Raw genomic sequence first — 17665 nt, 5'->3', positions numbered from 1 at the left:
AAGATGAGAAGGGAATCTGTAAAGAACACTCTGGCCCACGGATATTACTCCATATACGGAGTAGTACTGCTTGCATGATCTGTAGCTAGCAAGAGAGTGAAGATAGGGAAAGTTTTTTTTGGCGCATTCTCTAATAGGCAAGGCAGCATACGGTGGGCCGCACCCTCCAATTAACGCGACCTGCCCCCCTCTGCCTAACCAGAGGACTAGTGTACTCCTGTACTATATCGTTGAATGTGTGGACCGTGGTGATCGGTGAACTATTGAAGTATGCTGTGTGATTTGTGATTGTGATGAATTGAGATTATGAACGTTGTGATCTATTTATACTTTTATCATTCTGAGTTAGTTGTCAGCCTGTTACATATGTTAAATGGCATCCATTTATACTTCTGGCGGGTATGCGGGCATGCCCACAGGCAAAATATGCCCGCGGATAGCGGGCGCGGGCGCATAGTGCTGCTTGTGGCAGGTGGCGGGCATGGGCGCGAGCACGGATATATTGTCGTGGGTGCGGGTTTGTGATTCGTATATCCACACGGATTTTACCTGTTGCCATTTTTAACTTCCCGGTTCAAAGTTTCCGAGAAGCCCATTATTTCTCGATCTCTATATAAACGGGAAACCGTGCGCAGAATGGCACAGCCCAACGCAGCGCAAAGAGAGAGAGCTAGCTAGAGAGAGATGATGAGGGTAGCGGTGGTGGGCGGCGGCCTGAGCGGCCTGGCGGCGGCGCACGAGCTGGCGAGGAGCGGCGGGGCTCGTGTGACCGTGTACGAGAAGGAGGAGCATCTCGGCGGCAAGACCATGGCGGTCGACGACGGAGCCGGCGGCCGTGTCCCTGCCGACCTTGGCTGCATGGTCTTCAACCGGGTGCGAACATGCATACATACGCACTATACCGTTACATTATAATTTGGAAAATGGGAACAACATTTGAATTTGCAACTAGATCATTAATCTATACAAACAGAAAGAAAAAAAGATCCAAAACTGCAGATTATCCGAAAACAACTCTGTCAAGCAACACTTTCTGCACAAATTGATACTGCCATAGTGGTGTCAAACTGAAGAGAGTAACTGAGAAGACCACCACCTGGAACTGTTTGCTGCTCATCTTCTACTAATTTAACAAAAGAGCTAGCTAATTGCAGATGACATGCCCAAACATGATGAGATGGTTTGAAGATCTTGGGGTGGAGGTGGAGACATCGGACATGTCATTCTCAGCAAGCCTGCGGTTGGACGACAAAGGTGGAGGCTTCGAGTGGGGTAGCCACAACGGTATATCTGGCGTGCTGGCGCAGAAGAGCAACCTGCTTAGCCCCAGATTCTGGCTGGTGATCCGCGAGATAATCAAGTTCAAGAATCATGCTCTCAAGTGAGCTATATCATATTTTCTGTTAGTTTTTGAAGATAACACTCTCCAAATGATGAGTATTCACAAGTTTTTGCTGCCTTTTTTTTATTTTTTTATTTGAAGGTACCTGGAGGAGGACCATGGAAGAAACCCTGACCGGAATGAGACTTTGGGGCAATTCATCCAGTCACACAGATATTCGCAGCTCTTCCAGGATGCCTACCTTGTATGCAACTATACATATAATTGGCTTGTACATATACGCTCATCTCCAGCTTCAATTCTTATAACAAATTTTGACCATATTCGCTCGCTGCAGATCCCATTGTGTTCATGCATTTGGTCCAGTCCGCCACAGGGAGTATTGGGCTTCCCTGCTCTCTCTGTGCTTTCATTTTTCCGCGACAATCATCTTCTTGAGGTGCCTACGCTAGCTGCTACGCATCCACTTCAGAAGAGCTTGTTAGTTTGACTAATTAATATTATGATGCTAATTATTTCATCCAATGGAATTATGCATGCATTCAGTTGTTTGGTCGCCCACATTGGCACACCGTCAAGGGTGGTTCAGTGTCCTACGTGAACAAGGTATACTAGCTGTAATTTTTCTTCTGTAAAATGTAGCTAGGAAGGAGGGTGTAGCACGCACGTGACCCTTTCTGTCTGAGCAGGTAAGGGAAGAATTGGAGAGCATGGGATGTCAGATTAAAACCGGCTGTGAAGTCAGCTCTGTTTCGAAATTCAACCAAGGTATTTGTAAAGCAGGTCGTTTCGTAGTAGTGACGGTGTTTCTATATCCAAGTAGATGTATTTCGTGCTTAATTTGTGGGTATTTCTAAAATAGATGGACGGGTGCACATATATTATTTCCACTTTCTTGTTAGGCTTTCTTCAAAGGGGTTTGAGTGAATTAATCACCACGGTCCATCTAACAGACAGCATTATCTTACTTATGGGTCATGTTTTTTTTATCTAGGTAATTTATCCTCATGATACCTCTTCCAATTGCAGTAAATCTCCCAAAGGGAGAGGTTAGGAGTGTTTGATGTTAATAAAACTTTCATTATAGAAAAGTCTCCAAAAAGTTTGTTAAGTCAGTCATAATTATGTTATAAGTGTAATATTAGTGGGACAAGTTACGGAATGCAAAATAGTGTCATAGAATAATTTGTTGTTAAACATCTATACAAGCTCAGAGACACAATCCACACAATTAACAGATCGGAAGATTACAGTTGTTCTTGGTGGCTTATACGGAAATTATCTTATTAGATTATCTATTATGTTCTTTTCATGTCATATGACCCCAAATGTTCTTAATTTATGTTCTTTATACATCCTTGAAGATGAACTAACATAGTTCTATAAAAAAATCCTACCTAAAATGACATAGCCCATATGCGGATGCGGGAAACTAAGTTCCCAGGACTAAAGTTTAGTCCTTGTCACATCGAATGTTTAGATACTAATTAGGAGTATTAAACATAGGCTAATTACAAAACTAATTGCACATATGGAGGTTAATTCGCGAGACAAATCTATTAAGCCTAATTAGTTCATGATTTGACAATGTGGTGCTACAGTAACCATTTGCTAATGATGGATTAATTAGGTTTAATAGATTCATCTCGCGAATTAGCCTAGGGCTTCTACAATTAGTTTTATAATTAGCTCATATTTAGTCCTTCTAATTAGCATCCGAACATTCGATATGACAAGGGCTAAACTTTAGCCAAGAATCCAAACATGCCGTGGCATAAAGATGCTGGTGACACAAGTAGAACAATAGTGAGTTAGTGACCAACATGAACTTGGTTCAGGAAGAAATGCTTTTGAATTTTTGTAAATTACCCCTACTTATTCACTGACGAGAAAAATATTGCGCTGCTGTAAACAGTTTACCGAATTTTAGAGGTTGACGGTTCAGAGGAGATGTACGACAGGATCATATTTGGTCTTCAAGCTCCTGATGCTCTAAAAGTACTAGGAGCTGAAGCAACACATGAGGAATTGAGGATTCTAGGAGCTTTCCAGTATATCTATAGGTAACGCTGCCATCTTTTGTGTTATTCTACAATGGTTGGATCTGATACAATATTTTCCTATCTCTTGTATTTTTTTCTTTCTGCAGTGACGTGTACTTCCACTGTGATGAAAGTTTGATGCCGCATAATTTCTACGCATGGAGCGCCAGGAACTTCCTGGGGACAAGCAGTGGTGTGTGTGTTACCTACTGGCTAAACATAGTTCAGGTGCCTACGCAACATATCTACTTCATACAGTATAACATTAGTTTAATATTTTTCATGTGCATAGATAGATGATCATGGAAGATTACGAATAACAGTGGAACCTTCTTCTTTTATATTTGCTAGAACATTGAATCTTCAAGGCCTTTTCTTGTGACATTTAACCCTCCCCGTGCTCCCAACCATGTATTCCTCAAATGGCATACGAGCCACCCAATTCCGTCCCTGGCTTCGGCAAAGGCTACTGTTGAGCTCAATAACATCCAAGGAAAGAGGGGAATATGGTTCTGTGGCCCATATCAAGGTTTCATTCGTTTCACTGCATCCACCCGTTAATTAATTCCAATATATACATAATTAAGTCTGAAATTTTCCTTTTTCATGAATAACAGGCTACGGATGCCATGAGGACAGTGTTAAGGTATTTGCTGCACACCTGCCCTTTTTTAGATTCAATCACAAAGGCACCAAATATTATTTAAACAAATATATAGGTATGGGAGTGCAATTAATCTGTTTATGGCAAATTGAATCAATTCAGGCTGGGAAAGTAGCAGCTTCAGAATTGCTTCAAAGGAAGTGTAACCTCTTGGTTAACCCAAAACCGATGGTCCCATCATGGACCGAGGCCGGTGCACGCCTTCTGGTGCTAAAACGTTTTGACCAATACATAAACATTGGTAACGTGAGGTGAGGCTAGCTTTTATGGATTGATGTACTACACAATCTGTGGTAATGGTTCTCACTTTATTAGTTTTGTGCACAGCATACGGGAAGAAGGAGGCACTACGTTTAGTTTTGGTAGAGCATGTGAAAGATGCCATGTAAAATCTGTGATACAAGTTCATGACCCCCAATTCTATTGGAAGGTTCTCTTCTCTTCTTCTGTCTCATCTGAAGATTTTTTTTGCCCTCTTTTTAAACAAACATTCTATTTTCTTCATCACATCTCATACGAGATGCATCTTACATCTTCGCTGTGCCTCCCCTTTTTCATCAGCTTGTAACAGAAGCAGACCTTGGTTTGGCATATGCCTACATCAACGGCTACATCTCATTTTCTGATAACAGAGAAGGCCTTCTGAATTTTATACTGGTAACACCATGTTCTGGTCAATTGGTTTCCATATAAAATCCAATGAAGTTATGAAACTATAGGAAAGCATGTTCAAGATAATTTTACCCATGCAATTCATGTTTTCAATCTTTTGTAATATTCTCATGTAAATTCTCAGAAAATGACCAGAAGCAAGTCTGAAAAATAATCTCGTGTTTACGTTAGTGGAGGGAATACATTATATAGATTTTTTTTTAGTTATACAGGTCCACACAATGCAACTACTATCCTTTTATTTTCTGATTGAATCTATGAGCCATGTTGGTATACAGATTAATTTTGCTAATAGAGGTGAACGGAAAAGGTTGATGCGCAGCAGTGCCAGCAAAAGGTACCTTAATTCTAAAATACCATCTGAATTGTTTCATCAGAATGAAGGATCGTACATGAATGTGCTATTGCTAAACTCGTTCAAATTAATGTGCCTTGCAGTAGTAGTATAAGGAAGGGCTGGTGGTCACCTTGGCTTCGAATCACTGGAATTGCATGTGCAAAATATATTTTGCGTCATGCCTCAAGGAACAACTCTGTATCAAAAGCTGCTAAAAATATCTCTAAGCACTATGATCTGGTCAGTGGACTTTGCTTACTTTTTCGTAAAATAAAATAACTAACTGCTCAAGGTTTTTCTACAACTATATTTTATATAAATCAACAAATCAATGCCATTCGTATTTCTAATTTGTTCCCTCCATCCACATGTGGATGATACAAATTATCCGTTCCCATATAGTCTAAAGAAACTGACAAAGTGTTAACATATTTTTTTCAATCTGAAATATTTGTGTGCAGAGTAATGATTTCTTTGCTCTTTATCTGGATCCATCAATGACTTACTCTTCTGGTATCTTCAAGGTTTGCCAATCTTGTGATTCCATCTCTTGCTAGTGAATTGTGGAGCTTTTTTCTCGAACAAGTAAATTATGTAGTGTATTGCTGTGATTAGTATACTTGGGATGTCTCAGTTACCTGGATTTTTGGTTCTAATTGTAGGCGGAGGACGAGAGCTTAGAAGCAGCCCAGCTACGTAAAATTAACAGTCTAATTAATAAGGTAAAACGAGGTTTGTTTGAACTCTACCATCATAAATTTCATCTGATATTGAGATTGCCTCAATATATGCATTACCTTATTAACTGATGATGTCTTGATATTGCAATGAATATATCCATTTAACTGAAGGCTAAGGTGGAGTCAGGGCATCATGTTCTTGATATTGGTAGTGGTTGGGGCACTTTAGCCATAGAGCTGGTGAAGAAAACTGGTTGCAAGTACACGGGAATCACACTGTCTGAGGAGCAACTGAAATACTCCAAGAGAAAGGTGAAAGAAGCGGGATTAGAGGTGAGTGATGTACCTTTCTAGGTAGTATTATGTGACAAACATCAACTTATGTCAGCAGGGGGTTTTAAAAACCAAGATAACAAATTGATCTACTGTGTATGTAGGACCGCATAAGTTTCTTGCTTTGCGATTACCGCCAAATACCAACTGACCAGAAGTTTGACAGGATTATAAGTTGGTGAGTAGTACTGCTGACAGATTAAAGGAGAAAATGGTAGCAACTGCTGATCTGATAAATATGTTTTATTCCTTATTGCTCGTTTAGTGAGATGATTGAGCACGTCGGCCATGAGTACATGGATGATTTTTTTGGAAGCTGTGAGTACCATTTGGCAGAACACGGCCTATTTGTCCTCCAGGTGCATCATCACAACATATATTAATCTTATACTGATCCATTGTATGATTGCGAATAATCATCGCTCATCGGTTAACTAAATTTCATCTTCGACAGTTTATCGCGGTCCCAGAGGAATTGTACGACAAATTGAGGAAGAGGCCCGAGTTCATAAAGGAATATATCTTCCCAGGTGGCTGCCTACCTTCTCTGGCCCGGGTTGTGTCTGCCATGACTAATGCATCAAGGCTCTGGTATGTACTCAACTAATACTTTTTAGCTACTGTTTAACTAGGACTTTCATGGTTTCTTAGTTCTAATTTCTTGATGAGTACGCCTGTGACTTGTGCAGCATACAACACGTTGAGAATATTGGGGACCATTACTACCCGACTCTGATGCACTGGAGGGACAACTTCATGGCCAACAGAAAGTAAATACAAAGCCCTTAATCTCAAGCTAATTAAGCTATACATTATATACATTACTCAATTATTAGTAGTATTCTATTTTTATTCTCTTGAAAAATGCTTTATTTATAGTGCATTGCTCAATTAGTTGTATCCTCTAACTTTTTGCAGAAAAGTTGCCGCCCTGGGATTTGACGAAAAATTCATGCTTACTTGGCAGTATTATTTAACATATTGTGCGGCTATGTTCAGATCACGCACAATTATGGACTACCAGGTATGCACATACTAATAAACTTCAGTTATGTTTTAACTGTTGCTTTACTGTTTTATATGTTTTTTTTCAAACGAACTGTTTTATATGTGTACCAAATGCAGATCGTGTTTTCTCGGTCCGGCGATGCCAAGGTGCCAAGCTACGTGGCCATTGCATAAATGGAAGACCTTGTGTTTATGTATCCCGGTATATGTTGGAGTTAATCTTGTTGTTTATGTGTTCGTGTGAGTTGTAGATTTGTAGTCAGTCGTGTACGTGTGTGTCGGAGAGCAGGTCAGTAAGTGCGTGCGTAAGTGGTTGCCTGTGTGTGTGACCTGTGAGAGAGAGAATAATTGGGCCAACACTTCACGTCATTACTGAATTTCTTCTCAATTAGTTTGGTCCATGTATAACCTTGTGTATCTACGCAAGGTAAAATAAGGATTTGGTTTGTACTTGCAGTATCGATGTACACTGGATCGGACCATCAGTTTGTTGTTTATCAATAATAATCTCCATATCAGTGTTTGCATTGTTTTATCTATATTTCTCTGCTGCAGTGATGATACCAGTAACCATTATTCACTTGTGGATATCAGAAAACCAAGACCATTGTTGAACAGATATGTTTATCTTGTGGATATATATCGAGGATAGCAAGCGCCGACGAGGATCATGGGGCGCGTGCCGAGTCGAGCAGGGGTGCCCCAAAGGCCGCGGTTATGTATGGTGGCAATGGTACGAGCTAGAACAGTTAAAAATGGAGGAAAGAAGATAGCATTGAACATTCTGCTGTGAGAGAGAAGTACATCGAGAGAAACGTTCGAAACTACTCCCATAGCACGTGTCGTGGGATGTGTCTCAAATTAATTGATTCATGGCCATCTTTGTAACCAAGCGGGGCTAAGTGTACATTGCCTTCCTCTTTTGTCCTCGTCAACACCTCTTTAATCTGAAATTTTTTGGATCATCCGCACAAAGTATCTATTTGTGTCATCAAAAGAGTCATCCAACTTGAAGGTTGTGTTTTCACTCTCACCGTTAACCAGCTTGTGCAAAATACTCTTGCCATCTATGTTTGATCTATCCTCCTTCACCAAGAGGTGCTCCAACTCAACCTTAATGCACTTAATTTGGCTGAAGTCCCTGTCGGAGTTATAGGTCCGGCAGTCCACTAGGGGATTACCCAGGTGGTTGATTTGTAGGTGAGGATGATTGCAAAATCAAGAACTTGAAGGTGATTATGAGAGTGCAAAGGGGACACGAGGGTTTTAGACAGGTTCGGACCTCTAAAGAGTAATACCCTACTCCCTGTATGTGTGGATTGTATTGCTTGGTATGAGAATCGATGTCCTCGGAGGGTGCCCTTGGCCGCCTCCGATGACTAAGAGTTACAGGTTGGTTTAGATCTAATCTACTCGGTCTTTACATCGAAGGTAGTATAAGTCGGATTACAATACGCGTCCCACAATATCCAGGTAGACTTGGACAGTCTAGTTGCCTTGTCGTGTACTCCAAGTAACTTCATGTCCTTGGACTGCATGCCCTGGTCAGGCAGGCCCACTTGTTCGGCCTAGCTAGCATCCTGGTCGATGGGGACCTATGGGGTACCCATATCCCTCAAGCCCGCGAGTGATGTGTAGGCGAACAGGAATTTGAGGTTGTCGCAGCGAAGCTTGAATTCAGGTCGGCTGAAGGTGTAACGGCGTCAAGGTGATGGAGAGGCTGCGTAGTGCTCAAAAAAGAAGAAAAATTGAGCGAGCGCTGAACCAACGCACAGAGCGAAGACGAGTGCTGAGTTTATGGAGGTCGGCATCCAGCAAGTCGAAACGAAGGGTTCGGAGGTCGTCGCAAGATGCACTCCGTGGGAGTAGCCCCGAGCATTAAATCGATTAGTATAATCGGTGCAATGGTTAGAAAAGCAGTTCTCTTATTGAAATATTCTTCATTGTGCTAGCACATCCATGGAAGCGTGCCAACCAAAAATCCTTGGAAGCGTGCCAACCAAAAATCCTTGCCTGAATCTTCTGGAGATAAGTGTTGAAGAAATGATGGGTAAATGACCAAAAAAGTCCTTCTTCGTGGGAGTGCTGCTGCATCAGGGTTTTAGACAGGTTCGGGTTTTTAAAAAGTAATACCTTACGCCTGTATATGGGGATTGTATTGCTTGGTATGATGTCCTAGGAGGGTGCCCTTGGCCGCCTTATATAGTCCGATGACTAAGAGGTACAAGTTGGTTTAGATCTAATCTACTCGATCTTTACATGGAAGGTAGTATAAGTCGGATTACAATACGCGTCCCACAATATCCAAGTAGATTTGGACAGTCTAGTTGCCTTGTCGTGTACTCCAAGTAACTTCATGTCCTTGGACTGCACGTCCTGGTCAGGCGGACCCACTTGTCAGGCCTGGCTAACATCCTGGTCGATGGGGACCTATGACATGTCTACACTACTCCTTATATTTTTCCCATAGAGTTTTTATAGGAGTTACCTATACAAGATTACAAAGAAGTACAAAGAAGCAATTCATAAAGGGAAAGTGTTGTGAAACACAGTTATTAGTGATCAACTATTGTAATTAATTAAGTTAATTACTCTTTTAGTTACCTAAGTGATATTCTCCATGCGGGAACTGCCACTCCAAAGGGGTGCCTGTTCGGGAACAGACACCATCCTCTCCATTAGCAGGGTATAACAGAGTTCCCCTCAATCAATGAATCATTTCCATTACATCACTCTTACTTTTCCACTTCTAAATGGAGTCTGCAACACAAAAACTACAAAAGATATTTTCGTTATTGCATGAATGCATGTGGCATGCCCTTATTAACTGCCTTTGTCTCTCCCACCCTACATCAGCAATTATCACGGGGTACGGCCCTGCAAAAAAATTTATGATTTGCTCATTTGGTAGGTTTCTTGGACGGGCACGGCCGATGCGAAGCTGTGAATAGTACGCTGTCGCCGGTGCGCCGGCGGCCGGCCGGCCGGTGTCCCATAGTAACTAGTGCTGATTCATGCATCCTCCTTCCACGCCGGATCGTGATCCAGCACGCGGCGTACAGCCTCCGCCCCCTGCACTATTCGTGCCCCCTGTACAGCCAGTGGAAATTAAAGGAAGCTCGTGGCCTGGCCGGCCGTTGCCCACCGTACCTGTGTGCTGCAAGGCCGATGACGTAGGTACGTGAAGTTTATTCCGTGTCATATTAAATATTCGAGACTAATTAGGAGGATTAAATGTAAGTTAATTATAAAATATGGAGGCTCAACGGCGAGATGAATCTATTAAGGCTAATTAATCCATCATTAGCAAATGGTTACTGTAGCAGCACATGGATTAATTAGGTTTAATAGATTCTTCTCGCCATTTAGCCTCCATCTGTGTAATAGGTTTTGTAAATAGTCTATATTTAATACTTCTAATTAGTATCAAATGTTTAATATGAAACATTTGATATGACAGGTACTAAAATTTAACTCGGATCCAAACCCCTTGAAATGCATGAGAGAGGCCTGTATGGACGACACGGCGAAAGTACTTCTAGCATGCTAATAATTGAGATGGGGCACCTATATAGTATGGACCCGTGCCTACCCCAGTCCTAATTCAATTCGCTCCTTGAGACTGTAGTACTGGTGCTAACTGTGGATCTTTTATTAACGTCGTTATTGCTAACTGTGCAGTGGTCGCCCACACGTTATTACCTCGTGCTACAACTGCAGCCCACATGCACCTCCACTGCACCGCTGCGTACTACCCACAGTCCCACACCACCACCAGCAAAAATTGCCTCCTTACCCCACCTCAACGTCTCCACTCACTGTCTGGCCAGCGTCAACATCGGCTAACCTGACAAAATATATTTATTTATTAAATTAGTTCTTACGGTCAACACATGTATTATTACAGAAGTTATATATTCAAAAGAACTCTAGTGTGTGTATATATATTTTTTTGTCATACTTCACTACCTTTCGCAATCTCACTATAGCCCTGTTTGAAAACCCTTAAATAGAGTGCTAAAGTTTAGCATCTTGGACTGTTTGAATAGTGTGCTAAATTTTAGCACCTTTAGTGACAAATGACAATTATATCCCCACTTCCTTCCTTCCTACCTCCTCTCTCTTCTTCTCTCTCCCCTAAGACGGCAGCCAGCTACAGCTCCACCTCTAGCCACTCCTGCTCACTGGCAGGCCGGTTCGCGTGGCATCCGCGCACGTCCGAAGCGCGCTGGCCCGACGGCCATGGCCCCACCTACGTGGCGGCCCGACGGCCACGTCCCCTCCTTCCATGGTGAATCGACGAGATACAGCCCCCACGAGCTCCTCCCGCGTTCATGGATGGCGACGAGGATGTCAGATGGGGAGATGAGGACCGCCGACGCTCGGATCTCCGCCAGGTCGCTCCGGATCCCGGTGATCCGCGAGACAGCGCTGCGGCCTCCTCCCCATCCCCGACCTCATCATCCTCTCCCCCCTCCGCCGGAGCCGCGGAGCCGACGCGCGGGGTCGAGGCCTCCGGCAACGTCGGGGGCGGCGAAGGCGTGCTCCCTCGTCACGCGCCTCGCCGATGGGGAGGACGGGCTCGGCGGCACCGACACCGGCCAGCCCTGCGCCGAGAGAGAGGGGAGTGTGGAGGCGGCGTGGCCGGTGGAGGGCAGCGGGGGTGTGGCGGGAAGGAGAGAGAGAGAGGGAGCGGCGTGGCCATCGGAGGAAAGAGAGAGAGGGAGGCAACCAGGGAAATTTTGGACAATGGGACCACTTTTAACAAGTTTAGCACCTTTTAGCACCCTTTGGAGGTGCTAAAGTTTAGCACACACTTTTTAGCACCCCTGTTTGGGAACTCACATGCTAAAAGGGGGCTAAAAGTGAGCACCCCTCTCCAAATAGGCTCTATATTCACATGTGTCAGTATCACTATTTATGTCACTTCCATAATCATAATTGTCCTGGGATGACAATATTGATTATAAAAATCACCCCAACTATCACTCATGAACTCATCGCTGTCATAAGAATCAGAAGCATTTCTACCGGTACACTCATCCCTGGTTTGAGGAAACTCATCCTCCTCTTTGTACTTTTCAAATTCCCGGCTCAATAAAGGATCATCAAGCATGACACTGCCTGCAATCAGTGCCCCAAAGTTTTTGAACAGAGGAACCCAGTTCTCCGGCAATATGCACTGAAGAGAGACTAGCCTTGGAGCATCAACCGAGAGGTTTATTTCATTGTGAACTTGCACTTGACCATGGCTAGGCTCTTCAGAGGGGCATATACAATCTCACGCCCTACCTCGCAGTGCTTGTGCTCCAGTTCTTCCAAAGAAGTGCAGCGAGAACTAAATCAGCTTGAGGGCCTTATCATCCAGCTCAGTATACGACAGCTTCAAGACTCTGAGGTGGCAAGAGATGAAGTCAGAGCCATCCAACTCCACGTACTCGTGTAGATGCCCATTGAGCTGAATGACCTGAGCATTCAGGCTCCGTGTGGATACCGCTTTGCTAATTTTAGCACATGTAAGATATTAAATATAGATTAATTATAAAAACTAATTGCACAGATAGAGTCTAATTCGCGAGACGAATCTATTAAACCTAATTAGTTCATGATTTGACAATGTGGTGCTACAGTAACCAATTGATAATGATGGATTAATTATGTTTAATAGATTCATCTTGTAAATTAGCATAGGTGTTCTGCAATTTGTTTTATAATTAGCTCATATTTAGTCGATCTAATTAGGATCCGAACATCCGATATATGACACTGTTAAAGTTAAAGTTTAACATCTAATATCACACGCTCCGGCACGGTGGATCCGCATCCTGACATCGTCCATGTCGAAATCACGGTCGTCCTCGCCGGGCGAGCGCAGCCGGTACACGAACTTGGCGCAGTCCTCGGGCGCGTCGCTGTACCTCCCGACACGGATGTCCACGCAGGGCGCGGTGGCCCAGAGGTTGCGCCACCGCCGCGAGAGCACGCATGTGCGCATCACGTCCCACGCCTTCATGAACGACATGACGTGGTGCAGGAGCGCGTCGGGCAGCGCGTCAGGATCGACTGAGCATGGCAAATGAGCATGATACCCCTGCATTCGCCCTGCCTCTCGCGGCGCCACCTCGCGCGTTCGTTCATGCCCCGCCGCCCCCGGCAATGGCTGCCGCAGCGACGGCGGGTCATTGGGCTCCGTGAGACTGATTCTGAGGAAGGAAATGGGAGGAGACGGATGAATCGGTAACTGTTCAAAGAGATTTATTGCGGAGTTTTCACTGTTTCAGCACGCGTTGCACGGCCCAGCGACGGCCCACGAGGCCCGCTAACTGTTCAGAAGGATGATTATATACTAATTATTTTGGCATGGTCATATTGTAAATACTGGAATTAAATGGACAAGAGCAGCAGCGTGTGCATCAAAGCCTAACTCATCCATCACACATGGATACAACTAGAATCATGAACGGTATGCACAATGCAGGAAAACTCAGGTGGAATTCCAAGACCAGATTTATTTATATGCATTGTGTTAACGCCCAAAAATGGACCGAAAAAAGCGTCAACACATTGCTCCTCAGCAGAGGACATCTGAAGCTTGTGTTCAAGTCAGTATACATTCTGAATTTTCGATCATCCACTTCCATACAACCCAATGATGAATGAACACATATACAGTCATACCTACACTGAAATGCCGAATTGCTGATGAACCAAAGGAAAGTTCATCCCAAGTTCTGCCATCAATTTTTTTTTTTGATCTGCTCAGAATACAATCTAACCTAAGCAACTCACTAACACAGTGAGACGGCAACAAGATGCCCTAACTAATCGTCTTCTTCACTAACACAATTGCAGTATGACGTCAGCCAGCGTACCCTCATCAGCTGGGTCTTCCTCAGTTTCCTATCTTCATCCGCTTTGCTTCTCTCTTTTCAGCTTCACTTTGCGCCTTGCGCTTTGCCTGAGAGCTTGTGCCTCCGGTGCATCCAGAGCAGGGAGTCCGGCGGACAAAAATCTTGTCATTTGGTATGCTATTCTCACTGAAGAAATCTGCCAATGTGTGGACCATTACATCATGCTTACAGCAGGTGATGTTCACCGTCTTCAGGTTGGTGCACTCGAATGAACTTGCCCATAGATTGAAACCCACTCTGCTGTTATAGGCCTAATGCAAAAGCAAAACAATGAACTTCCTTTAGGCATTGATCCTGTGCTTAGAACACTCATTTTTCGTTGGGGGTCTGTAAATTTAAATGTATCTTTCAAAAAAAAAATTATACATACCATGTCGAGGTGAAGAAAAAGGATCTCTAAGTTTGGCGAATGCCCAAGCATGGCTGCCAGAACATCAAATCTAGGAGTTATACACCATTCACCAAGGGACAGAGTCTTCAGGTTTTTGAAGTCAGTGCATGATTTCAATTCCCTCGTCAGCAGCACCTGCACATTGTATGCAAGTGCATTGTCCATTGTATTAGAAATATTTTTTTCTCGAACATTGTATTAGAAATATTCAATCATCCAAGGTGATTTTTCTACCACAACCACCAGCTAAATGAATTACAACATTATACTTTATATGGCAATACTTCAACGTAGGATAATTAAAAAGGTACAGGATTGCAATCATCACAGATAGCAATTACACGATGGAGAGTTAGAAACCGTTGTAGCGCTCAGTTCACACATAGCAACAAACTCCATAATGGCAACCTATGTTCTCTTGATATGAAAAATAGCTAAGTTGTTTTCCTTTTGTTTTACCTCAAGTGAATTCTGCAATGTTAAAGAGATTTTGCCTTTACACTGCTAAAGTAACAAATACGCTAGCCTGATGCTGTATCTTGAAAATGAAGAAAAGCATCTTCTGGCCAAAGGAAAACAAACAATGTCCATACAAAACAATAAAAAGGAATTATGGGGTGTTTATATTTTAGGACATCAAACTGTAAGTTAGGATCAAAGTTCAGCAACAGAATGATTGAAAATTTTTCTGACATTGAACAGCTGCGCTATTAGATTATTCAGTAGGATAGGAAACATAGAAGCAATCAAATAACAAGGATGATACTCAAACGAGCAGAAGGCATTCGAAAATAAAAGAAACTTGGTCACGTAGCTAAATGTATTCACATGAATAGCCCACTGAATTATCTGTAGGGAACTTCATAACATTTTCCATCATAAAATTACAATAAGGATTTACTTAAAGGATTCAGATGGACTGGAGACCAATAAATTATTTCAGACACGCAAGGTTAACATTGTTCCAAATATCTGAACTGAGGCATATTGATTTAATCATTTAATTGCCAACTTAAACATACATATTTAATTGTACATAAATTCAGCAAGAGAATGTTAGATCATTCCTTTATATATGCATAGCCATCACTGTTTGCAAAATGTCGAAAAAATAGGCATCCACAGTGCACAAAAGCATATAAAAATTAAGAGCAGTAGCATCAGCAAGGTGAGTTAACTGTACCTCTCCTGGATGAGCTAACAGGTCCATTGTTTTAACGTCTGAGAGACCCAAAAGCATACCAACACCACCAAAATTATCAGAACCATGCTTTCCATAGAAATTTTCCATAGGTTCATCAGCACGGCGTTTATGACCATTAATCAAATACTTGTATGGTTTATGTTTATGCTCCTTCGAAATCTCACCATAGCCCACAGTACGGCCATCGTCCTCCTCATCACTAGATGCAGACCGATCAGAATCATAGTAGTTACTACTACCATCAGATTCATTGCTTTTGTTATCACCAAAGTAATTATCATAATCATCGTTGCTGTTATCATCTGAGTCATCCTCCTCCTGTAGCCATTGACAATCAGGAAGCAAGCAATAGTCATCAAGAACAATAGTCGCTGTGACTAGGAATTCCATTTTCTGGATCAGAGGAAAATGTTGAAATGGTTTGATGCAGCGCAGTAAGGCAAGGTTCGGAGCTTGAACCCTGAATGCAATAGAGAATTTGCAGCTGATCATAGTCAGATACTTCAGCGAGGTGGACCCAATCTCCTCGCCATCTATCGAACAATTCTTGAGCTCTAGTTCTTCCAAAGAAGTGCACCTAGAACAGATCTGCCTAAGGATGGTGTCATCCAGATGCACATGAGAGAGCTTCAAGATCTTGAGGTCCCACGAACCAAGACTGGAGCCCTCAGAGTAGTTATAATGTGGTGCCTCTGCCTGCTGCTTGATATTGGATGCTGCTAGCAATCCCAAGTTCTGGATCCACGGAACATATCCAAGATTTCCGCTGAACTGCAGCGCGACAAGGTTCGGAGCATAAACAGAGAGGGGTCTCATGATTTGGCACCTAATCATGGTCAAACGCTCCAGCAAGATCGGCTGAATCTTTGTCTCGTATGGTATGTCACAATCCTGGAGCTCCAGTTCTCTCAAAAGAGCGCACCTAGAGCAGAGCTGCGTGAGGGTGGTGCCACCCAGCCGGACATGGATAAGCTTCAAGATCTTGAGGCGATAGTTGGCGTCTTCATCGCCATCAACAATGAATCTCATGTACTGCGGCGACGGCTTCGGGAAGTGATGCTCCGCGGAGAGCTCGATTTCCTCTGCACCGTGCCTGACGGCGTAGGCGATCCAGAAGTTGGCGTTGCCGTCGGGGGCCTCGTGGCTCCAGCAGAGGCGGAGCGAGTCCAGTTGCGCCAGCGGCAGCCGCCGGAGCAGCAGGTTCTTGACGAACGCGGCGAACGTCTCCGCCAGGACCTGGTCGGCGACGGCGAACGTCTCCGCCAGGACCTGGTCGGCGGCGGCGAACGCCTCCACCACCGGGACCTGGTCGTCGGCGGCGAGGAGGCAGCAGGGCCACGGGTGGCGGATGTCGAGGCGGCTCGCGGATGCCCACAGGTTGCGCCACCGCGTGGAGAGCGCGCACGTGCGCACCGCCTCCCACGCCTTGAGGTGCCCCATGACCCGTAAGAGGATCTCGTCCCGGAGGCCGCTGAGGCGGTCGCCGCCTCCGGGCGCCCCCTGCGCTGCTGCGTCCTTCGGGGGCATTTCGTCGAACGGGTTACCTGCACAGATACGGCGGCCTGGATGAACACCTAGGAATCTATAAACAAGAACTGCAGGGCGGGCAAGAAACCAACAGAGGCAAAGCGCCGAGCGGGTCGTGGCATTCAGATTCGCATCCAAGAACAAGAAGAGGCCGCAGGAGAATTCCGCACGCGATTCAGAAATCGAGAGGAAAAACGAAGAACGAACCGAGAGATTGATGGGGCTCGCTCTCGCTGGATCGATCGACGAGCGGGTTCTTGCTGCCTCGGTGCCAGCAGAAGCTTTGGCTCTCGTTGCCGTTGGAGAAGGGAGGGAAGAGAGATTAATGCCAAAATGGGGAGAAGGGGTGGTTGCTTGGGCCGGTCAGAGGTATGGGCCTGGGCCGGGGCCGGGAGAAGTGTTCTGTGGCAGAAAAGTTTTGATTTTGTTGTGCAGTAGAAGCTTTCCACAAAACTTTGAAACAGCAACAGTTTGTTTAAATTTATTTTCACCCTGGTTTGCATTGGAAGCTAGTAAAGACCGGCAAATTTGATGCAGTTTGGGCGAAGATCTCA

General features: G+C 44.1%; 2 protein-coding genes across 2 annotated transcripts; one reads left to right on the top strand and one right to left on the bottom strand.

The window, feature by feature from the left end:
• Positions 1-636: 636 nt before the first annotated feature.
• Positions 637-7613, top strand: LOC117861443 (uncharacterized). The gene is made up of 24 exons (XM_034745003.2): positions 637-873; positions 1155-1381; positions 1484-1586; positions 1680-1781; positions 1889-1948; positions 2032-2110; positions 3258-3405; positions 3492-3612; positions 3736-3913; positions 4002-4030; positions 4151-4299; positions 4376-4478; positions 4610-4705; positions 4999-5057; positions 5159-5297; positions 5519-5581; positions 5720-5779; positions 5909-6070; positions 6175-6248; positions 6336-6429; positions 6525-6661; positions 6760-6840; positions 6989-7094; positions 7196-7613. Exons 1-24 carry the CDS (start codon positions 685-687, stop codon positions 7250-7252), a joined length of 2616 nt encoding a protein of 871 aa, XP_034600894.1. The 5' UTR covers positions 637-684; the 3' UTR covers positions 7253-7613.
• Positions 7614-13567: 5954 nt separating this feature from the next.
• LOC117859961 (uncharacterized) lies at positions 13568-17397 on the bottom strand. The gene is made up of 4 exons (XM_034743166.2): positions 17319-17397; positions 15564-17128; positions 14360-14515; positions 13568-14240 (listed from the first exon to the last, which is right to left on the bottom strand). Exons 2-4 carry the CDS (start codon positions 17109-17111, stop codon positions 13971-13973), a joined length of 1974 nt encoding a protein of 657 aa, XP_034599057.1. The 5' UTR covers positions 17112-17128; positions 17319-17397; the 3' UTR covers positions 13568-13970.
• Positions 17398-17665: the final 268 nt, after the last annotated feature.

The sequence above is a fragment of the Setaria viridis genome, chromosome 6, assembly GCF_005286985.2.
Source record: "Setaria viridis chromosome 6, Setaria_viridis_v4.0, whole genome shotgun sequence".
NCBI lineage: Eukaryota > Viridiplantae > Streptophyta > Magnoliopsida > Poales > Poaceae > Setaria > Setaria viridis.
This window is presented reverse-complemented; position numbering and strand designations above follow the sequence as displayed.